General features: G+C 45.6%; 2 protein-coding genes and 1 long non-coding RNA gene across 3 annotated transcripts; 2 read left to right on the top strand and 1 right to left on the bottom strand.

The window, feature by feature from the left end:
- Positions 1–621: 621 nt before the first annotated feature.
- Positions 622–18636, top strand: LOC104584319. Its single transcript, XM_010238598.3, has 16 exons — positions 622–833; positions 14494–15234; positions 15335–15493; positions 15593–15723; positions 15804–15913; positions 15989–16228; positions 16317–16352; positions 16458–16526; positions 16642–16794; positions 16899–17003; positions 17092–17314; positions 17395–17587; positions 17669–17762; positions 17847–18104; positions 18180–18255; positions 18350–18636. Exons 2-14 carry the CDS (start codon positions 15103–15105, stop codon positions 17909–17911), a joined length of 1710 nt encoding a protein of 569 aa, XP_010236900.3. The 5' UTR covers positions 622–833; positions 14494–15102; the 3' UTR covers positions 17912–18104; positions 18180–18255; positions 18350–18636.
- LOC112271471 (protein FAR1-RELATED SEQUENCE 5-like) lies at positions 2227–4869 on the top strand. Its single transcript, XM_024460597.1, has 2 exons — positions 2227–4526; positions 4602–4869. Exons 1-2 carry the CDS (start codon positions 2364–2366, stop codon positions 4776–4778), a joined length of 2340 nt encoding a protein of 779 aa, XP_024316365.1. The 5' UTR covers positions 2227–2363; the 3' UTR covers positions 4779–4869.
- A 2047-nt stretch (positions 18637–20683) lies between the features above and the next one.
- On the bottom strand, positions 20684–21914 carry LOC112271981. The gene is made up of 5 exons (XR_002965582.1): positions 21722–21914; positions 21551–21649; positions 21182–21435; positions 20993–21068; positions 20684–20896 (listed from the first exon to the last, which is right to left on the bottom strand). It is a non-coding gene; the product is annotated as an uncharacterized LOC112271981 (long non-coding RNA).
- Between the last annotated feature and the right edge of the window lie 1894 nt (positions 21915–23808).

The following is a 23808-nucleotide window of genomic DNA, read 5'->3' as shown; positions in this document are numbered from 1 at the left end:
CTTCGTGGATTCTTCGTGCTAAATCTTTTTAACACTTTGCTGCAGGTTTATCACAAGTTCATAATACTTTGCTGCAGGTTTATCACGAGATCAAGTAAGATCGCGATTACTTCATCTTTCTTGTTATTCCTCGAAATCGATTATAGATAATTCTCGTAACTTTCTGTTAGCTGTTACTTATTTGATCATATTTTTTGATTGGTAAGTCCAATTGAGCTGAATCTTATTGCGTTGGTTAGATAATTTCAATACCTTTCTTTTGCATATTCATACGTATTTTTTGGTTCATCCAATCAAAAATTACGGATGTTTTAATATCAGGACGGAAAGATGATTTAGGGTTTGAATTTTCAAAAAAAAAATTAATTTGCTTCCGCCCAATCATTCATCCCCTCGATCTCACACGAGCGATGTTGAGTGGCATCGCCGTGGTTCAGCTGGCTATCAGTCAGAACCTGAGATCCCGTCTGCCACCTGTTTCCAGGACGGTGGCGTGCCCACAGACACCGATTGTCCTGATGTGTCAAATATCAGAGCACCTCCCATTGTCAGAAAGAATGGACAGCCCATGACTAACAGGTTCAAGTCTCCGGTCGAGCGTAATGCTAGGAAGGCACCAGCCAAGCAGCACGAGGTGTCTAGCCAGAACAAGAGGAAGAGAGTTGTCCAGCAAACCAGCTTCTGCAGTGTTTGCCGGGGAAGCGGGCACAACAGAACTACATGCCCCATCAACCCAGATGCTGGGAAGAACAAGCGGAGGCAAAAACGATGCAGAACTTGCCAGGTGCCAGGACACACGTCGGCGAGCTGCCGGACAAAAACTACAACCGCAGGTGACTTTGACTTTTCTTAGTTCTTTGCTGGTAAATCAAGGGTAAACCGCTATTTTTGATTTCACGCGAGCCCACTAAAAATCGTGGTTCATTGAGTGAACTGTTGTGGGACAGTCGTCTTTTGTTTTCGCGCGAACCTAATTAGTATCATGGGTGCTTGGTTGGTTTATCATGGGGCGGTATACTTTGGTCCAATATTGTAATGCTGTTTACAGGTATCCAGGCATTTTCGATGCCTGGATGCCTCCACGTGTGTCTGTTGTTTGCCTAGATGCTTGCTGTTTCGGGTGACCACATGTTCTCTTTTTCCGAGGGGACGCTGACATATCAAAATATATTTCTTGGAAACTAGAGTTACGACGTCCATGAGAAAATATAACCCCAAGTCCATGTGGTTCATGTGCCCACGAAGCATCGTAAGGGGCGCCAGCATGAGTAGATAAAAGACGAGCTTCCATACTATACTGCTCTTTCACGAGGGCGCTAAGAAATGCGAAAAGAGGTAAAAACCAAATAGACAGGCTCTGTCGGTCCAGAAAGGACCACCCGATTTGCGAAGCTTGTCAAAATGCGATGTTTCATGAAGTGGTACAGGAGCATAATAGAACGCAAGCCTGTTCCATTCTGCCATATCATATGGTTATGCGCAACCGCGGATGCAGGACAGCTATTGAGACAAGGCATCTTGGGTTTGTCATAATAATTAATTTGAAAGCCCAACCAACAAATGAATTGGCATTCATATGCAGACTTGGCATTTTGTGTTTGTCATAATAATTCCTATGGTGTGAGGAAACACATAGCCAGGAAAAATTGAAGCCCACCCATCATGCACCCATAAGGCTCAAAACAAAGGGTGGGTGCAATTCTTTTTCAGCCCTATGTTATAGGTACTCAAGTGGGCCGAATGGCACACGCGCCTGTGTGTGTTTGGTGGACTGGGATCCGGTGACCTGTCAGAGGCAGGGCACACCGTGCCCTGACCCCCCAGATCCACCATCCATTTTCATCGGACGGCTCGCAGCGTTTCCATCATCAGCCATGCCTACCAGTACGAAGCGCGGGCAAATCTCATCGGGGGAAAAAGCTTGGCGGGCTTCTCCTCGGCGCCCGCCGCGGGCTCTCCTCCACCCGACGCTGCCACCAGCCGCGGGCTCTCCTCCCCCGACGCTGCCGCCCGCCGCCGGATCTCCTCCCCCCGACGCTGCCGCCCGCCGCCGGATCTCCTCCCCCCGACCGCGGCCGCCCGCATCCGGCGCCTGGGGGCTCCTCCGACGGCCTCCTCTGCTCGGCTAGGCCCCATCCCGCGCCGGCCCTCTACGCACCGACGGCCTCCTCTGGTCCGGCCCACCCTGCATCGTCAGACTCCAGCAGCAGCAGCAGGTCTGTGCCATCTAATTATTTTTGCTGAATTTTGTGACTTGTTGTGGAATCGAGTGATGTGTGTGCTATCATAATTGTGCAAATTCTGGGTGATTGGGGACATGCGTTGTTTGATTTCATGACAGAATTTGATTTGATCATTGTGCAATGGGAGAAATTGACAAGGGGATACCTCAAGTCGGTATGCGGTTCAGAAATGTAGATGAAGCTTGGGTGTTTTGGGTTGCATATGGGGGTCGTGCAGGGTTTGATGTCAGGAAAAGAAACAAAAATGTTAGCAAGTTTGATGGTCAAACGACTTCATGCAGATTTGTTTGTTCCAATGAGGGTCTTCGGAAAAAAAAGCAAATATTAGATTATGTGCCAAAGCGTTTTAGAGCTGAAACAAGAACGGATTGCAAAGCTCGTATGATTATAACATTGGATCGAATGGCAGGAAATTATGAAATCATTGATGTTGTGTTGGAACACAATCACTATCTTCAGTTGCCACAAACCTGCCACTTGATGGCATCACAAAGCAAAATTACTGAAATTCAAGCTTTTGACATAGAGACTGCTGAGGATTCTGGAATTATGCCAAAAGCTGCACATGAGTTTGCTTGTCGTCAAGTTGGTGGACCACTTAACCTCGGCTACACTTGTCGTGACCAAAAGAATCATTTGCGAAGCAAGCGGCAGCGGGAGTTAGCTTTTGGACAGGCCGGTAGTATGTTGAAGTATTTCCATGACAAAATTGTTGAGAACCCATCTTTCCAATATGCTTTGCAGTTGGATTGTGAGGAGCATATAACCAACATATTCTGGGCTGATGCTAAAATGGTTCTTGACTATGCACACTTTGGTGATGTCGTGACATTTGATACTACTTTTGGCACAAACAAAGAATATAGGCCATTTGGTATGTTTCTTGGGCTCAATCAGTTCAGAGAAACCACCATTTTTGGAGCTGCACTACTATTTGACGAAACATGTGACTCATTTACATGGCTTTTTGAGACTTTTCTTGCTGCACATAATGGAAGACAACCTAGAACTATTTATACAGATCAGGATGTAGCAATGGGAAAAGCTATAGGGAAAGTCTTTACGGAATCGTATCATGGATTGTGCACCTTTCATATAATGCAGAATGTTGTCAAACATTTATGTCCAGTGAAGGGTGAAGGGAAAGATGAAGGGAAAGAGAAAGATGAGGGAGGAGATGAAGATGAAGAGTCTCATATCCTCACTGATTTTAGTGATTGTATGTATGGCTATGAGGAAAAAGAAGAATTTGAAGAAGCATTTGACAATATGAGGCAAAAAGTGCGGAAGCAAACTTGGTTAGATAGCATCTACAAGTTGAAAGAAAAATGGGTTAAATGTTATATGAGATATGTGTTCAGTTTGGGAGTGAGAAGTACACAACTTAGTGAGAGTTTCAATAATTCATTGAAAAACCATCTAAAATCAGATTTCCATATTGTTCGGTTCTTGATGCATTTTGAGAGGACAGTGGAGGTAAAAAGAAGAGCAGAATTGCAATTTGAATTTGAGTCAAGGAAGAAGTTACCAAGAATCAAGATGCACACACCTATGTTGGTGCTAGCAAGCAAAGAGTACACTCCAATTATTTTTGAAGCTTTCCAAAGTGAATATGAAAGATCCATGGCTGCATGCACTAGAGTATTAGATGGAAACTACAAATTTGCTATTGCTATTGGGAGTTTGCATGGTGATTTAAAGTTTGAGGAGGAGCGCATAGTGATAGGTGATCCTTTGACCCAAACAGTTTCTTGTAGTTGTGGAATGTTCAACAGGACAGGAATATTGTGTGGACATGGTATCAAAGTTTTTGATCTAATGAATATAAAGACATTGCCAAAACATTACTACTTGAAGAGATGGACTAGAGAAGCACGCAATGGAAGCATACTAGATAGACAAGGAAGGAACGTGGTAGAAAATCCAAAATTGGAAGCTCAACTTCGGTACAAGAATTTGTCTCACAAATTCCACACAATGGCATATAAAGTAGCCACTTCTCAAGAATGTTGTTTGATGTTAGAAAATGCACTTGACAGTGTTCGTCCTCAACTAGAGGATAAACTCAATGCAACTACCAATGCTACGAACAAGACATGTAATGATCAAGAAAATGTTGACCCAAATCTTGAACTAACAAATGAGTTTTTTAGTGCTGCGAAGCTCAAGAAAAAAGAAGTTCAATCAAAAAATTTAAGGAGAAAGAAAACTTGGTTTGACAAGTTACTCAAGGGGAGGCGGAAGCCAACTAAAGTTGCTGCATCAAAAAATAGAGGAGCAAAGGTATGCTGCAATCCCTACATGATATGTTGTTACAAACCATTCCTAAATTACTTACTAGAATTTTTTTATTGGCAGCAACAAAAGAAAGATGATGGTGTAGAACCTCAAGTAGGAGTAGAAAAAGATGACAAGTTCAAAGGGGCAAACCTGGAGCTTCAAGAGTGTGCTGACCTCATTAGTTACACGCAGCTATTGACAACTCCTAGTTGTGATGATTATATTTATGACAATGATATGTTTTCTAGCATGTAGAGTCTCAAATTGACTGGAGTAGCATTTTGGACAGGGTTGAGTATAGTATTTTGGACAGGGTTGAGTATAGTTTTTTGGATAGGATTGAGTATGATATTTTGTGGCCTAACTGTACAAGTAAAAGGGGCAATTATATCTACTGGAATGATCATGTAAGAACAGATTTCAGATTAAGTGCTTCAACTACATATGTGTCCAGCTTTTGCCTGTGTATTTTGTACTCTGGAATCGATGTACTTCGTGCCTCTGTACCTGCTTTTGTTTGGATTTTCTTTGCAAAATTGGAATCACTGTCAAATATTGCCTGTACGAGCCTGCCAAATATTTACATTTTTCTTTTATGTGCCTGTCCGTCTAAACCTGTTTTTGCCTGTAGCTGTTGTGCCTTGCTTACTGGGCTAACGGAGGGTGGATCTGTGGGGTCCCTTGCTGTTTTGCCTGTAGCTGTTGCCGGCCGTCCGATGGGAAACAGAAGGTGGATCTGGGGTGTCAGGGCACGGTGTGCCCTGCCTCTGGCAGGGTACCGGATCCCAGTCCGTGTTTGGTGGGGCTGGCGTGGGCCCACGAATTCAAACATTCAAATTCTGGTTGGGGAGGGAGGACCCTCCATGGTAGCTTATAAACCCAGGCACATCACCCCCCTTCATGCTTGCAAACACAAATCCCACAACAAAGAGCCCCTGCCTCCCATCATCAACTCCAACAGGATGTCTGGTCTAACTGAAGAAGAAGCAGTGGTTGTTGATGGAGCTGTTCTGCCCACTAACCATTTGGTAAGATTAAAGGTTCACAAGCGTTTTGCTCATTCTTTCCATAGTATGTTCTCATTCCTCAATCCCCTGGGGTGCCAGGCATCTACTGGAGACAGCGGCTACCAGGGAGATGACGACGGGGGTTCATTCAACCCAGGAGATGCTTCATCTTCAATCTCTGCAGTGTCGGATAGTTCAGTTCATGGATCCTCAGATGTTCATGAACCTCCTGTGGCTCTGTTGGTTAGTAGTTTTATCCATTTCCTCCACGCCCACGCTGTATGAAAGTTCAGTTCGTGGACATTTTCTCCATCACCGATGTTTTGCTAATACTAAGGTCTAACTCACCTGGTTTGTCAGATGCATGACCAGATGCTGCCTGTTCAGGCAGCTTAGGAAGGGAGTGGAGATTCAGATGATGCTGAGTTAGTAGCCAACTCACCTTCCATGGCTCATCTGGTTTTCCAGATGGAGGACCGGCTGGCGCCTGAGGAAGATGGTGAGGAAGGCAGCGGCGACTCAGAGGATCACGAGTTCGCTGTGCCGGGGGCTGCGTTAGATGATGGCGATGCCCTGTCTCAAAGTTCTTGTTGGAGAATACAATGCAAGCTTCTAGAATGTTCTCAATATTACAAGAAAGAAGACATTACTATGGAATACTCTAGAATATAAAATAAATAAAAGAGGGAACCTTCTAGTGTTTAGATATGCATGAAGAATTATGTAGAAGCTTTGGAATACTCTAGAATAGGAGTTTAAAATAAATAAATAGGAAACCTTCTAGTACCTAGATATTTATGTAGAAGTGTGTGGAAGGCTTTAGATATTTTGTATCAATGGCTAAGATTTTGACACATGTCAAAGATCCAATGGCCATGTAGTCCTATAAATAGAGGCCCTTACCTCACACCTTGTGTAGTAGAGAATAAGGAAGTGAAGAAGGTGGAGAACAAGGTGTGAGCAAGTGTAAGGTGTGTATGCTCTCTCTTGTACTAATATTCCTAAAGCAATATAATACTACTTTGTTCATATAAGTCTCCCGGTTAGGCCTTGTTATTTCTAAGTACTTAGTGCATATAAGTTGTGATTTAACGCGAGCGGATTCGCCCGGAATCACAACGGTCTTGTTTCAACGTGAGTGGCATAGCCGCCCGGATTCAAGACTTGCTTTAACGTGAGTGGCTCTGCCGCCCGGAATCTTGCACTAAATAAGTAGAAATAAAAAGGGACTAATCAACTACACCAAAGTAGTTGGTATAGGTGAATAGGTCCTCTCGTAGTGTGTTAGGTCCACTTCGAATTCTCTACAGTTGGTATCAGAGCAGGCGGTCCGGGACCATCATTTGGAGGAAGAGTTGTAAGCACGAGGTGCTTGCTTTGTTCGGTGCAACAAGAAGGCGTTGAGGGGAGACTCTGTTGGTGCACAGTCTAGGACTGTGAAGCTGGTCCGGGACCAAAGCTTACTTGACGCTGGGCGCAAGTCACCATGGCGGATCTTGCTAGCTCAAGCAGCGGGATCAAGAAGCTTAATAGCCACAACTATGGCTATTGGCAGACCTGCATGGAGTCCTACCTACAAGGTCAGGACTTATGGGAGGTCGTTGCGGGCACCGAAGCATTTCCTCCAGAGAATGCTGATGCCTTGTGGAAATGGAAGATCAAGTCAGGGAAGGCCATGTTTGTATTGAAGACGACCATCGAAGAGGACCTATTGGAGCACATCCGTGATGAGAAGACACCTAAGGAGGCATGGGAGACTTTGGCGAAGCTATTCTCAAGGAAAAATGAAGCACGGCTCTAGCTCTTGGAAAATGAGCTCGCAGGTATCTCACAAGGCAATCTATCCATCAGTCAATATTTTTCGAAGGTGAAGTTTATTTGCCGTGAGATATCCCAACTTGCCCCGGATGAGAAGGTGAGCGAGACTCGGATGAAGAGAATCATCATCCACGGTTTTAGACCCGAATACAATGGGTTTATGGCTGCGGTGATGGGATGGCCTACTCCACCTTCAGTAGTGGAGTTGGAGAATTTATTGGTAAATCAAGAGGAGTTAGCTAAGAAGATGGGGAGCATAACCATAAAGGAAGAAGAGGAGGCACTTTTCACTAAGAAGAAGAGCCCACACCAAAAACAATAGAAGCCCAAGCCTAAGTGGACAGAAGGTGGGAAAGAACATCCAAAGTAGAGAAGCAACTCTTCAGGGGGAGACCAACGAGAAAGACAAGGACCAAAATGGTACGAGAAGAATGCAAGGAGACCAAGTGATGAATGCTTCAACTGTGGCAAGGCAGGTCACTTTGCTCGAGAATGCCGATTTCCAAGGAGGTCAAATGATGGATGCTCCAATTGTGGTAAGAAAGGTCACCTTACTCGAGAATGTCGATATCCAAGAAGGCGTTATGAAGGGAATGTGGCCACCACAAAGGAGAAAGAGGAGATCACTCTAGAAGCATCCATGAGCGAAAAAGAATGGGACGCCGAAGCTGGATACTCTCAAGAGGTTGACATAGAAGACTTGGAGGAAGATATGGAGGCACCAGCCTTTGCGATGGATGAAGAAGAGTTGGAGGAAGACATGGAGCCACCAGTCTTTGCAAGGGATGAAGAAGAGTTGGAGGAGGACATGGAGGCGCCAGCCCTTGCAGCAATCAAGGATCCAAAAATCAACTATAAAGATGATTGGATCGTTGATTCTGGGTGCTCCAACCATATGACTAATGATGACAACAAGCTGCAAGATATGACCGAGTACAAGGGAGGAAAAATGGTGCTGACAGCCAACAACTCCAAGCTATCGATTTCCCATGTTGGAAAGACAGCCGTTCCAAGGTATGGTCCTCAACAACTCCAACTTGAGAGAGTCTATCACGTCCCAGGCTTGAAGAAGAATTTGTTGTCAGTACCTCAACTGACAGCAGAAGGGAAGTATGTTCTGTTTGGTCCACAAGAAGTAGCAATCTTCAGAAGGCTCAAGGTGATCGGCACACCCATCATGGAAGGGAAAAAGAGACACTCACTCTTTGTGCTCTCTGCTGAGTCAGCATACATAGACAAGACTCGAAAGAATGAGACGGCTGATCTTTGGCATGCGCGGCTTGGACACGTCAGCTACCACAAGTTGAAGGAGATGATGGAGAAGCACGTAGTGAAGGGGCTTCCTGATCTTGATATCCGTACAGACATGGTCTGTGCTGGATGTCAGTATGGCAAGGCCCACCAATTGCCATACAAGGAGTCGCAGCATCAGTCAAAGGTACCTCTAAAGCTCATACACTCAGATGTCTTTGGCCCAGTCAAGCAAATATCACTTGGAGGCATGAGATACATGCTGACCTTCATCGACGACTTCTCAAGGTACGTTTGGGTATACTTTATGAAGGAGAAGTCTGAGACCTTTATGAAATTTAAGGAATTTAAGGATATGATAGAAGGTGAACTCGAGTATAAGATACGGTGCCTACGCACTGACAATGGGAGAGAATATTTATCCAATGAGTTCACCATCTATCTCAAGAAAAATAAGATAAAAAGGCAGTTCACTTGCCCTAATACTCCACAACAAAATGGAGTAGCGGAGCGCAAGAATCGTCACCTTGCGAAAACTTGTCGGAGTATGTTGCATGCCAAAAATGTTCCTGGAAGATTCTGAGCCGAGTGTATGAGGACAGCTCATGTGATTAATAAGCTACCACAAGTGAGGTTGGGGTTCAAATCACCACATGAGAAGCTTTGGAGGATGAAACCAGCCATCAGCCACCTCAAGGTATTTGGTTGCGTATGCTATATCTTTGTGCCAGATCACCTAAGAACCAAGTTTGAAAAGAAGGCGAAGAGTTGCATCTTCGTTGGTTACGATGATGCTCGAAAAGGATGGAGGTGTTGTGATCCAACCACAGGTAAATGTCACACCTCAAGGAACATTGTGTTCGATGAAGCTTCTTCATGGTGGTCCCCTAAGAAAGAAGAGATTCCTGAATCACCTGACATGGAGGAGGTTATAGAAGAAGAAAGAGATCAGAAGCTAGAAACCCCAAGTGAAGGAGAAAGGAGCTCACCAAGTAAGACCAAGAGTCCGTGGAAGACTGGCATACACCAACCTGAAGAGCCACAAACCGAGGAGCATGATCAAGAACTTCAAAGATCAACAAGACCCAGGAAGCCCAATCCAAGGTACGCTAATGCTGCTCTTGTCGATGAGTCTTTACCTATTGAGCCATCTTCCTATGAAGAAGCAGCACGAGGCCCTGAGTGGCAGAAGGCGATGGAAGAAGAGATTAAGGCACTAAAGAAAAACCAAACATGGGACTTAGTGCCAAAGCCAAAGGACGTGAAGCCAATATCCTGCAAATGGGTCTACAAAGTGAAAACCCGAACGGATGGCTCAATTGAAAGGTGTAAAGCTCGACTTGTGGCACGAGGTTTCTCGCAGGAGTATGGACTGGATTACGAAGAAACATTCAGTCCGGTGGCAAAAATCACAACAGTTCGAATCTTGCTTGCATTGGCTGCCAGCAAGTCTTGGGAGTTGTGGCAGATGGATGTCAAGAATGCCTTTCTGCATGGAGAACTTGACAAAGAGATTTACATGGAGCAGCCAAAGGGGTTTGAGAGCAAGAAATACTCCGAGCATGTCTGCAAACTAAAGAAGGCACTCTACGGGCTAAAGCAAGCACCAAGAGCATGGTACGGAAAGATCGGTGAGTTCCTAGTACACAATGGCTTTAAAGTTGCTCCATCAGACTCTAGTTTATTTGTGATGGCCAAGGAAGGAAGACTAGCAATAGTTCTAGTCTATGTTGATGACTTGATCATCACGGGAGATTACTCCGAGGAGATAGAAAGGACAAGGGAAAATCTCTCCGTGAGATTTCAAATGAAGGAACTTGGTGAGTTAAGAAACTTCCTTCGACTTGAGGTGGAGCACACTAAGAATGGGATATTATTAGGCCAACAAAAGTATGCGAAGGACCTTCTTAAGAGGTATGGGATGCTTGACTGCAAACCTATTTCCACTCCTATGGATCCTAACGCAAGACTTCAAGAAGACAAAGGAAAGAACTTGGAGGATGCAACCATGTATCGGCAACTGGTCGGGAGTCTTATCTATCTGACACTTAGTCGGCCAGATATTTCCTATGCCGTTGGAGTGGCAAGCCGATACATGAGCACACAAAAGAAGCCTCACCTTGATGCAATAAGGCGAATACTCAGGTATGTCAAAGGCACCTTAAATTATGGCATCCTATATAAGAAAACAAAAGAATGCCAGGTTATTGGTTACTGCGACGCCGACTATGCCGGAGATTGTGATACACGGAGATCAACCACTGGATATCTCTTCAGTCTTGGATCAGGAGCCATAACATGGTGCAGCAAAAGGCAACCTACAGTGGCACTGTCAAGTACTGAAGCAGAATATCGATCAGCGGCAGCGGCAGCACAAGAAAGCACCTGGTTTAAACAATTGATGGAAGACCTTCATCAAACTCCAAAAAATCAGGTATGGATTTTCTGTGATAACTTATCCACCATAAGGCTAGCAGAAAATCCTGTCTTCCATGCAAGGACAAAGCACATAGAGGTGCACTACCACTACATCAGAGAAAAGGTCCTTAAGGGGGAAATTGAGATGGTGCCAACAAAGACAGAAGACCAGACTGTAGATATCCTCACCAAGAGTCTCAACAAATCAAAGTTCGAGAAGTTTCGAGAAGCTCTTGGCATGGTCACCAAAGAAGCTTTGCATTGAGGGGGAGTGTTGGAGAATACAATGCAAGTTTCTAGAATGTTCTCAATATTACAAGAAAGAAGACATTACTATGGAATACTCTAGAATATAAAATAAATAAAAGAGGGAACCTTCTAGTGTTTAGATATGCATGAAGAATTATGTAGAAGCTTTGGAATACTCTAGAATAGGAGTTTAAAATAAATAAATAGGAAACCTTCTAGTACCTAGATATTTATGTAGAAGTGTGTGGAAGGCTTTAGATATTTTGTATCAATGGCTAAGATTTTGACACATGTCAAAGATCCAATGAGCATGTAGTCCTATAAATAGAGGCCCTTACCTCACACCTTGTGTAGTAGAGAATAAGAAAGTGAAGAAGGTGGAGAACAAGGTGTGAGCAAGTGTAAGGTGTGTATGCTCTCTCTTGTACTAATATTCCTAAAGCAATATAGTACTATTTTGTTCATATAAGTCTCCCGGTTAGGCCTTGTTATTTCTAAGTACTTAGTGCATATAAGTTGTGATTTAACGCGAGCGGATTCGCCCGGAATCACAACGGTCTTGTTTCAACGTGAGTGGCATAGCCGCCCGGATTCAAGACTTGCTTTAACGTGAGTGGCTCTGCCGCCCGAAAGTTTGCACTAAGTAAGTAAAAATAAAAAGAAACTAATCAACTACACCAAAATAGTTGGTATAGGTGAATAGGTCCTCTCGTAGTGTGTTAGGTCCACCTCGAATTCTCTATAGTTCTGAGGAGGAATTCGAGGCGCAAGAAGACTGGAATCCATTAGCAACCTCCGCCACCATCGCGTGCGCGCACGCTACGACATATGAGTAGTTTAGTTGTTCAGTTAGGACTTGTGCTGTTCTCGTACATGCAGGCTGTGGTGATTTTAGGTGACGCCTTTTGAAGTGTACCCAACAAGCCGTTGGATGCATCTAGTGTTGTGTGTTAGGTCATCTAGATGTTCAGTTAGGACATCTAGTGTTGTGTGTTAGGTCAAAAAAATGCAGTCAACATGTCGTTGATATGCAGTCAGTCTGTCTGTTTGGAATTTAACTGGTGTTCTATTGTTCTGCTAGTAATTCGATTGGTGTTGAAGTGTCTGTCAAGCAAGCATCTCGAAATTATTTATGTGGCTACGTAACGCATTTGCATCAAGAGTGAAAATCCTATGATTTGTTTTGTGCCATGGGAGCGTTTGCAAAATGTCTGTGCATGCAAAATGTGTGGGGATAGGCATGGCAGCAATCTACTATAATATAAGAGTTCATGATAACAGACACTACCCGAACAGGGGATTGGACAATGCTGTACTATTGTTGACATAGGGTGCAGCATGCGTCCAGTCTAAATGGCCAGCTGCACAGTGGGCTGTGTACGTGCGTATGGTTGTTGTTAAACACTTGTTGGGAAAACACAGGCCTTGGGTTTCCTTGGAAGTTGTTTTACCTATCAGCTTATACTAAATCTTTTGTTTGTGCATAAGTGTCAATGATTATAAAAGCCATAAACTGGTTTAAAAAAACAATTTGTTTACGTTACATCAGAACAGCTTTACCTTAGACATTTGACAACGCTATACTATTCTTGCCATATGTGCATGTGGTTGTTAGCTGTTAAAATCAAGATGAACAAAACACAAGAGCAAGAAATGGTTGTTGGTCTTTTTCTGTGCAAGCATAAACTAGATTTACGTGCATCAGTGGCAAGCATTACAAGTCCCAACTGTGAAAAGTACAACTGTCATCGTCAGCAGGATTTTCTCCTTTACAAGTCCTTGTTGACAAATGCGAACTGGGAAGCAATATCTGCTACAGTGCCGAAAGCCTACCATTGCATCTTGTCATCTGCTGTGGTGCCAAAAGGCTATGAAAGGTTGTTTCTCCATGAAACCAGCTGTAGCGTGTAAGGGGATAGTGTAAGGAGATAACTGAAAAATACATTTGCTTCCATGGAATGCGTGGTTCCTGTCAAAGATATCCCTGTCACCAGTATTGTACTCTGAACCCCGCTGGATGGACAATGGCTACTTTACAGTGTTCCCCACGAAGCCATCATTCCAGTATATGCATGTGTGCATGAATTTTTTAGAAGCCTCCACTGACCTGTTCATGTCACATCTTGTCAAAAACAAAATATACATTTTCAAGTTTGTTAGACTGCAGAGTGTGCCAGTCCATTGCAGATGCACCGTTGGGGGGCCATGTGTGTGTTTCGATGGGTTGATATGCTTGAAGCTGCACAGTAGAGAGTGGTGATGTAGGCAGGCCCATGCTCTTTGTTGATTTGACAGTGGCCCCTGCCCAGTAGACAAATTCATTAGGATATTGCAAGCTACTCACAACTCATCTCCTTCCCCCGCAAGCTCCCCTCCCCATCGAACCCAACTCTCATTTCCCTAACTGAAACACAATCGACTCCCTCCATTGCTGTCTCCCAAGATATCCCAGCTCATTGGCAGCGAGATATTTCGTTTGGAAAACCTGACCAGAACTTCTTGGTGGATGGGAAGGTATTCATCTGAGACATCTCCATAGTGTCAAGAATGTCGTTGTTTGCTAGATTCGACACTCTGCAGTTGTTAATCACTGGATTCTGGCTGGTTCTGCTTGTATAGTGTTCATCTGTTTTCTTCACATTTGTCTAGGTCCATTCAGGCAACCGTGGTATTTGCTGCAGGTCATGTGCTTACCTATTCTGTAGTTGTTTGGTCTAGCAGGCAGGCAGATTCCATGTGTGTTATCGGTAGATTTGCCAGTGTTCTTGTGGGTTACCAACAAATAGGTCGGGCTTTGAAGTGAAATTGTATAGATTCAATATGGTTAGTCGTTTGGTCGCTGTGGCGGTGTAAACTGGCTTAATGGTTCTGATGTTAGATATCGTTGCAGTTTAGCAGCACCCGAGATGTTTGCTTGCGTGTGGTTTCATCTTGGCTGGGCCTTATGGATAACAGGTTTCAGTGGGACCTGCTGTAGGTTAATCTGTTCTGTGCAAACAGGTTTCAGTATGAGCAGTATAGAAGCATCGCATTCCCTTGTTTGCCACGTAGAATCGTCTGGTGCTTGAAACCTGTTAGAATGCAGTTTAGATGAATCAGTTCTGTTTGTTTGGTCGTGGAGAATTCAGTATGATCAGTACAGTATCATCGGATGTCTGCATTATTTCATGTTGTTTGGTCAGATGTCACCTCCTTGTTTGCTCTAGTATAACTTATTCTTTGTGCAGAAGCATTTGAGCCATGGACAAACGTCTAGTCCCCAAGGTTCCAGGTTCCAGCACCAAGAGTGAGCTTCAGCATGTGGAGATAGATGTCCTCTCGGCACGTGGTATTTACCGTGTCACCAAAATATTTGCTGGATTCGTTGGCAAGAAAGCTTCTCTTGTTGACTCGATTGGTTTCGGTGGATCTCGACTGCTTGGCGAGAGGAGCACTCTAGATGGACAGTTATCTTTGTGGCTGCTCGGCAGCGTTGACACGAGCACCATGACTATTAAGTCGCCCGGTGACCAGCCAAGTTTACCAATGAAACCAAGGGATGTGCACCTCGTGTTAGGCCTGCCGTACCAGGGTGTTGAAGTTGATGATGGATCAAACGTGTCTGAAGCAACCATGTCTGCAGTACGTGAGAAGCTGTTCCTCAAAAACACTGGTGGCATGATCACAGTGGATTACCTAGAGGATATACTGGTGAACGATTACAATGATGACATGTCAGCTGCCGAGGAAGAAGCTTTCAAGATTGCTGCTGTGCTTTACCTGAGAGTTGCTTGTATGCTGTCAAAAGCAAGAACCCTTATGTCCCGCTTGGTCTGTTGAACTATGTAGCCAACACAATGGACATTATGCGTGTTAATTGGTGTGGCTATATTTTGGACACAATCAAGAAAGCTGCAAAATCTGTGCACCAGGCTATCCAGAGTGGCAGCCGTTTTTTCTGTATCCCTGGTTGCATGCTTTGGCTAGAGGTAACAAACTCGATACACAATGTTTTTGGTAAAATAAGGACTGCATTTGCATTGCTCCCTGCATGCTTGATTCTAAGTTACCTTCGCTGCTTACCTGCAGATATTCTTTCTTGACAACCTGGATTTTGGGATACGCCAAAACACCGTTGTACGCATGCCTCGTGTTGCAGACTACAGTGCTGACAGGGTAACAAAACTAATCAAGTTGGCAACCGATGAGCCTGTTTACGGGAGATTAAATTCATACGGTGTCTTCAAGGTACACACTAATTGCATGGAGATGATTTTTCATTCCTACATCGTGTATTAAGAATTGGGCAGGGCATTATTTTTACAGCATTGTGTATACTTCTGATAGGTCAGAATGATGACTGAGGTAGCATACAACAGAAATGAATATGAAGTTTTGGCGGCGGCTTCCCAAACAACGGGGGTGGCCTTGGGTCTGCACATCCAGAAGGAGCGCCATTATCAGCAGTCATGTCTAGGGTGGAAACTAATCCAGTATCATTACATGCGGCTGTCTTTATTCAAGCCAATAATTTTGAACCTTCCTTCCTTGGTTGCAGGTGTCAAGGCAGAAGAGAACGCCATCGTAAATGCGGGCAGCCATGTGGGCTCCATAGTGAACCTTGGAACAAAGGTTCTATCCATTCGCTGAACATTACAACCGAAATAGGTGCACTTTCTGATAAATCGTTCATGTTTTCTGAAGCGAGAGTTCCGATGTCTCATCTAATTACTTACAACGCAGGGAAGCGCGCAGGGGTTATTTCATTGGGTGATGCTGGCGGTGCCGCCAGAACGAACTTATTTCCCCCCTTGAAGAAAAGGCTCGTAAGTCGAAGGAGTGGGTCAAGACCAACACCATCACGCCTGTCTTCGGCGCAAGGAGAGGCTGACATGACAGATGAAATGGATTGCATGGACATCGCGACAAAACTGGCGACACTGTGTTGTACCACGACGAGCACAGAAGATATTGCAATCCAAGGTAACCACTCCTAATATACACATGCTGCTAACGTGGATTTTATACGTGTCATGAGTATTTCGGCTAATATGTTTTGTTTGGCAAACAGAGCTCATATCGCACTCCCTGATGGACACAATACAAGGTACCCCCATGTGCTAAAGGGGTATCGCCACCCATGTTTAGGACTAACAAGGCCATTATACAAATCATTTGCATGGCGCGTGACCTGGTTTGCTTTTCCATGCAGATTCTATGTCCTGCATTATAGACGAAGCTAAACAAGACGGCAAAGAGGTTGGTGGCATGGAGATGCCTGGTAAGTTGCCAACACAGATAGGCTTGGGATGGTGTTAATCACCAGGCGAATATGCTTGTAATGACTGATATGCTTTGCTGTCTCTCATAGTTGTCTCAATGCTTTGTTCTGACAGCAGACAGAGTTGGTGTTGCTGACCGAGATGGCGTTGTCGAACCAACAAATTCATCTGGGCAGGCTGGTCTTGCTAAGGGGTCAGGTAAATTGGCTGCCCTGAAGAAGAGACTGGCTTATCGTGTCCCAAAATCACCAGATGTTGCGTCTGGAGGTAATCGATGCTATACACCCGTCAATTCACCTGCTGCTAATTCAAGTATTAGTTTGTATATAGTATTTTCCATGTTCACCAAGCCAGCGGAATCACCGAAGCAGGCCCAGTGACTGCGGATGGAGAGCATGGACCCTCTGATGATATTACTGGAGACAACATGGTGTTTTCTGGTGACAGCAGCACCAGCGGACTGCAGCTTATAGCCGGTATAGGTTGTTTGCTTAGAAATGTGTAGTCCTTTAAATTCCATGCCACCTAACTAACGTGGACGCCTGTTGCTGATCCATGTACCAGATGCTGTAGATACAGGCATGCACCTTGTTGTGGCTGCTGGAAGTGCAGTGGTGTCAAACTTGGCAATCCCTGGGCACGGTCTAGCTCAGCGTGAGGTCACAGAGGAACCTGATTACCAGTCATCGCCTTTTGATCTGGGTTACCCTACGATAACCGTGGATGGGAGGCGAAGCCGTAAGCTGTACAGATCAATCGCCACATTGAGTGCTGAACAGCTCGACAGGTAATGTTTTCACCTGGTCTCAAAGTTATATCTGCACAATCGTACGAGAAGAATGATGTATATAAACCTTGTATTTGCAGAGTGTGGTACCGTAGCACAACACCCTGGGAAATAGCTATATCAGGGAGGGACATAGAGGCACAACTGAAACGTGGCGGCGAGTTCAGTATTGCACTCTTCGATGGGCTCATGAGGCTGTACCAGAGCCTCGATGACGTGGTGTATGGACTTCAACGGAAGAGGTGGAGGTGTATTTTGCCTGCTCGATTTACGGTACGGTTAGAATGCATTTTTTTTGACACGACATGTGCTGGAGTGCAATGTAACAGTTTGTGTGTTATACGGTGCAACCAGGACGGGGTGCTGCGGGGGATCCTTGGACATGGATTCCATAAGGAGGTGCTTCATTGGGCCACACCTGAACTTCGACTTCGAGCATGTTCAGCAGGTCAGTGAGTCCGTTGGCTGACACCTACGCAAACAAATTACCAACAGCATATGTTGTTGATTTACATATTCCTACACGTTGCAGGCAATTGCTCCGGTGCGTTTTGGAGAAAGGTGGAACTGTTACATTTGGGATATGGAGAACGCTGATCTGGTCGTCCTAGACCCTACCATGATGAAGAAAGACTCAAGCGTGGCTGAAGAATGCCACCAGGAGACAATGTTTAAGTTGACCGGCGCTCTTTGTCGCTTGTACACAGAAGTTCTTCAGAGGATGGGTTGTTCCAGAAGCAGACCTTTGGAAGACCGGCGTTGACACGTCAATGAGTGATGGTTGCAGGAAGTAAGTTCTCTACCATTAGTCAATAGATTTGTGTATGCTTCGCAGAGGGCCTGAACATGAAACACGGCAAATTAGGTACAATTCTGGCGTCTACACAGCCCACTATGCTCGTTGGTACAATGTCCTTGAACTGCACGAGCCAATTCGCAGCGTAAGAAACACTTTGGTCTCACATAAGCTGGGCAAATTGTTGTTTTCTCAGCACTGTAACCGTCTAACCGTTGGTTCGCTGGTGTCCATGCCAGGTGCGGCTTGATGATGCAAGGCTCGCGATGCGATACCAGCTGTTGATGATGGGTGATAATATCGCCCAGCTCCCGCATGTGTTCTATGAATGAGGATTGATCTATGGTCGATATGGCAGACAGTGTTTTGCAATGCCAAATTGTCGTATGCAGTTCTAGACGTGTTTTGTTCCTGCCTATTTAAAAACATGTATTGCTATGTTTGGACCTTAAGGATTATCTAGACGCATCTTTGCTAATTTGGCCTAGTACTCATGAATTAATTAACATGGGCGCCCTTTTATTCATCAATGTTTTATCACGCTGAAAGGATCCTTGAGAGGCTCAATCCAATAGGAGTTTAATCAGTCAGCCTGAAGTGTTGTTTCAGCAGATGGGTTGCCATGGTGTGTCCCCATGTGCTTTTCCACACTGAAAGGATCCTTGAGAGGCTCAATCCAATAGGAGTTTATCTTTCTTGGCATCAACGAGATACCAAAGCACACATAATGAAGCGCTGGACAAAGGATGCCCGTGATGTGTTGCCACCTCACTTGGCATTCTATCAGAAAGACAGTCCGGCCATGCAATCTCGCACCTTCCGCAACAGGGTCCTGGTTCAAAACTCTCTCGATCTGGTTGTCAAGGGGGACACCAACATAGATACCTATGAGATTGTGATGAAGCATATTGCGGCAGCCAACAAGGAACTTGAACCAATAATAGCTGCTGCAACTGAAGATGTGGACGGCCACACGGACACGGGATATGAGTCGACCCCCAGCCCGAGCTCTTCGGAATCGTCCGAGGAGCCGGTGTTCGTTGGTCCAGAGGTGGCTGTGAAGACGGAGGAGGACGACGTGCAGGCCCCACCGGAGGACGGCCCGGTGATTCCAGAGACGCTCCTTGCCTCGGGGGCCGCTGCGTAGGCCGAGGCAGAGGGCGGCCTGTCAGGAGATGGTGCGGAGGACCCGGTGATTTCAGCGGCGCTCATCGCCTCGGAGGCCACTGCGCAGGCGGAGGCGGCCATCGACCAGTTGTATGCAGCGCAGGTCCAGGCTGCTCTGGACACCTCGCTGGCCGAGCAGCAAGCCCGGGACGCGACGGACGCCGCCTACGAAGCCGATCTTGCAAAAGCCAAGATCAATTCCGTGGCAGACGCTGGCTTTGAGTACGACGATGAGTAGTACATCATATTGGAGGTGGATCGCCTGACGGTTTTCCTTTTGATCTAAAGTTAGCTTGTTATCGGGCAGGAGGGTATTACGACTAGCTGTGGTTCGTGTTTTGCTGTTAGTCCGTCTCAAAACGCTACCTGATATCCGTGTTATGGTTCTACTCTATCATCTATGTATTGTTAATTTCTTAGCCTCAGATGTGATCCCCATCCTGTTATGACGTTAGCATATATAATCGAACTTAACTCTATCCATATTGATCGATATTGCAGAAAAAATGTTTCTTTCCGTTTCAATGTCCATGTATGTGGTAGCGCAGGTCTACAACATTTTAGGTTGCTCAGTCTTTTATTCATCTTGTGATCCTATTTGTCTTACCGCTGTTGAATACATTAAAGTGATCCTGTTTGTGTTAATCCTGTTGTATATATTAAGGGCGTCTCGCTGAACTGTGTTTGTCTTAACCCTGAACTGAGTTTTGATCGATTGACATACCGGGCAGCGAAAAGTGTCCCTAAAAAAAACGATAAGAGGGGTGATCCAAAAAAACCTTGATGCCCAACACCAGGAAATTATGCACGTTGAGCATGAGCCTACTGGTCCTACGAGCACTCGACCAACACGCCTCACGAGCACGCTGTCGTCACTCCCTTTTATGCAATATAACATCCTCACACTTGGGCTTCTTTGTACACGTCCATGTGTTGATGGCGCACACTGGTATAAAGGAGCAACACAGCACCTATCCACACTGATGCGCAACTTATTGAGTTTGTTTTGGATGGGTTGTCAGAAGCAACCTACTGAGGTTGTTTTGGTTTGGTCATGCTGTGTTTGTGTGGGTGCTTGTACGACAGGAAAATTCAGTTCAGAACAAATAAGCTCGTCAGGACTACTTGGTACGAGCGATAAGAAAGGCCAAGCCTGGTTACAACATGTTATTTGCAGTGATGTTTTATAGAACACGACCGGGCAAACCAGACGGTAAAAAGCATGACCATGATTTACTCTGGACCTTGTTCCACGCAGTTTACGAGGAGACGGTAAAAAGAGAAAGTTACCATAAAAATTCCAGGCAGCCCGGGACTTGTTCAAGCTTACAACCTAGAAATTCCAAAAGATTGTTACAAGCACGGAATCATAAGTACGCCTGGCAGCAAAAATCACACGTGAACGAATAAGTGCATATCAGCTGCAGCAAAAGAAGGTCGCTCTTTCGGAATGACGGAACGAAACTATTGAGCTATTTGTCTTTCGGAACCATAAGTAACAATGGTCTCTTGAGCTAGTCGTCAATGGTCTGCACGAAGCGACCAGGGAGCTTCGCATAATTGCCGGAGAGACAAAGCACTTCATGTAGCACCCACTGGTTTAGTTCCTTGGACGTAGCCTGATCTATGGCAGGTTTGTATTAGATCAACAATTCACGTGGACACACAACACGATATGACCATCCAGGCTAACCCCCCACGGAACGGGACCTTACCATGCGGTTGTCCGTGACGAAAGTCGAGCCGTTGAAGTCGCATATCGCCTGAAGCGTCCTTATGCCTGAATCGTGTCTGCAATTAACATGATCAGTTGTGCTATCGACATGGCTGCCAGAGATAGGTAGGTGGTGACGAATTTGAACTTTTAACGGCCAAAATTTGAATGATGACAGAGCATTACTTACTCCTGGATATCTGGTTTCAGTGGCGTGATGTATCTCGCTTCCCATAACTCCTAGTCAGGAGACCAACCATCAAAGAACATTTTAGCACACCTCGACAGTGCATGCGTCAGCACCTTCAGGTTTGGTTTGTGAATCTGTTGGAAGGAAGCTGCTTCGATTGATTTGTATGCAGGATCGGCAATGTGGACGCACTTTATCTTCATGTCCCAGAAATATACGCACCATGAAGTTCTAACCATGGCAGGTACGGTGATCTGACATGCGGCACACATCGTCAGGAGGTGGCGGGGGGGGGGGGGGGGGGGGGGGGTGGGGGACATCGTCAACAAAGCGCCAAACCACCAAACCAGAAGGTAAAAAATTTCTCACCATCCCGCAAGCCTGTATAGCATGCTTAACCGGTTCGCCCAGGAACTGGTGCCTAATTGATTTGTTTGTTGTCGGATCCTCACCTGCTAGTGCCAGCATCTGTTCACAAACGGTGTTTGTTAAGCGCGGGCTAATAACAGTATGTTAAAGGATGGCATGCAACTCGATTACCGCGAAATCAGATTCCATTATGTGTCTCCAACGATTGACTTCCTTGTTGGTGTACATCCTGTTGTCAAGCTCGCAGATCCGCCGGATGGCTATGTCAAAGAGATCATAACTCATCGCCTGTTGCCTGCAGAAAATATCCTTCAGGTCATTCCCAGTGACCTCGATGTACCTTTCTGTGCAGTGCATTATCCAGGGCCTGCCACATACAACGACAAACACATTAGTGCTGTTTGTGAAATGGTTAGTACTTCCATGTAATATACCGTCTCACCTGTCCATATCAGGGCCGCTTGTTGCGACCAGCCACTCGTAGAAGTCTCCTGTTAATGCAGTCTCCCTCCTGGGGTGTGAAATTCCTTTACTCCACGGCGATTTCTCAAGTTTGACTGGTGGGCATGCTTTCTTGCAAACAGGAGAGAGGGTGAAATCATCTTCTAAGGACTTGCCGTTAAGGTTTATCTCTTCTGCAGGTCCAAGCATACGGAATGCCACGGCTGTCTCTGAGTACAGCCTGTTCATCGTCCCAGGCGAAAAAATGTTGGCGCCTTTCATAAGGTTTGCTGGAGTCGTGAACGCTGCACCTCCTTCGTCACGAGTTCCCTTCTGGTTATTTCCATCAGGTGGGATTTGGTTGCCACCTGGCAGCACGGCTTGGACAGGCTCCTCAATAAGGTTTGTTCCCATTTCTTGAGAAAAATCTGTGTTAGGACTGTATGGCTTGGTGTTTGGGTATGTTTCCAGTACTTGCTACGTCAGATTCGTGGCTACTGTTGTGTGGTCCACCATTGATGCATCTTTGTCAAGGCAGGCATCAAGATCATCTAGTCCCAGGTCAAAACTCGGGCACCAATCGTCTTGACCTCCCCGCTTTGCTGAAGTCGCAATAAGAAGAGTTAATGGGTCACCATAGCGAGAGTAGTTATCAAGGCACCAATTTGGGTCGAGGCATAATTTGTGCACCTTGAGTTGTACCTTGCCTGTCCCATTGCCGGTCTGTCAGGCCGTTGTTCAAGTTCATGCTAGCGCCTGCAACCACTCCAGCACCAACCATTTCAGTGTCTGAATCAGGCATTTCTGTCGAGACCACGAAGAGATCACGTTTTAAAAATGAAAGCATATCATACAGCAACGTGTAAAATGAGCATACGTTTTAGAGTGCATGTACTTTGGCTGTCCCCTTGCTGATCAGCCTCATCGTTCTTGAAGGTCGTGCTTCCAGGTCCGTCTGCTCCAACACCAAACAGGTCGGTATCTGATTTCGCCATTTCTGCCGTAGAGCGTGATCAGGTTTCACAAAATGAAAGCATACCATATAGCAAAATCATAAAACTAGCATACGTTTGAGAGAACCGGCTGGAAGCGCCGGCGTCCTCTTGGAGTACGATGGACCTGGATTTGGCCAAAAAGGAAGAGCTACAATCAGTATGCACAGCCAACTTTGATGACAGGATCTTTATCTTTGGCTCACCAGGCGCGCTGAATGCGTTGCAGTCAATCTTCCTTTTTTGATCCGCCTGCTTTCTCCCGCGGGACTGCAGCAATTTGCATCTCAAGTATAGCTGCTGACGTAGGGGCTTTGACACCGGGATGCGGGGGCACATCTTTTTTGGTTCGGCAGTGGGCGGCGGGGCCAATGCGAAGCGCGCCAACACACCATGAACACGAGCGCATGTTTTTATCTAGGTTCGGGCCACCCGGAGGTGTAAAACCCTACGTCCTGCTTGTCTGAGCTTGTATTGACAGGAGAAGAAGTGCTTACAGGTTGCCGTCTTTTTGGCGAAGTGTCTTTTGCTACTTTGAGCTATTGCTAGTGTGGTACTACGAGTTGGTCCAGCCTTTTGACCGTTGGCGGGGGTCCTCCCTTTATAGCCAAGGGGATACCACAGGTGTTACGGTGCATGGTTTACAAGTGGTGAGTCCTCGGTGCGCTGGCATACATGCAAGAATACTAGCCATGTAACTAGGGGTCTAAAGGTCTAAAAACTACTCTTGAGCGGTCACTGTTTGCTTGACTTGACGGGGAATCTCTTTTCTGTCAGTTCATTAAATGCGCCGTGCGCCTCACTCCTTGTCCTGACGAACCCTGC

This window comes from Brachypodium distachyon, chromosome 3, assembly GCF_000005505.3.
Source record: "Brachypodium distachyon strain Bd21 chromosome 3, Brachypodium_distachyon_v3.0, whole genome shotgun sequence".
Classification (NCBI taxonomy): Eukaryota; Viridiplantae; Streptophyta; class Magnoliopsida; order Poales; family Poaceae; genus Brachypodium; species Brachypodium distachyon.
This window is presented reverse-complemented; position numbering and strand designations above follow the sequence as displayed.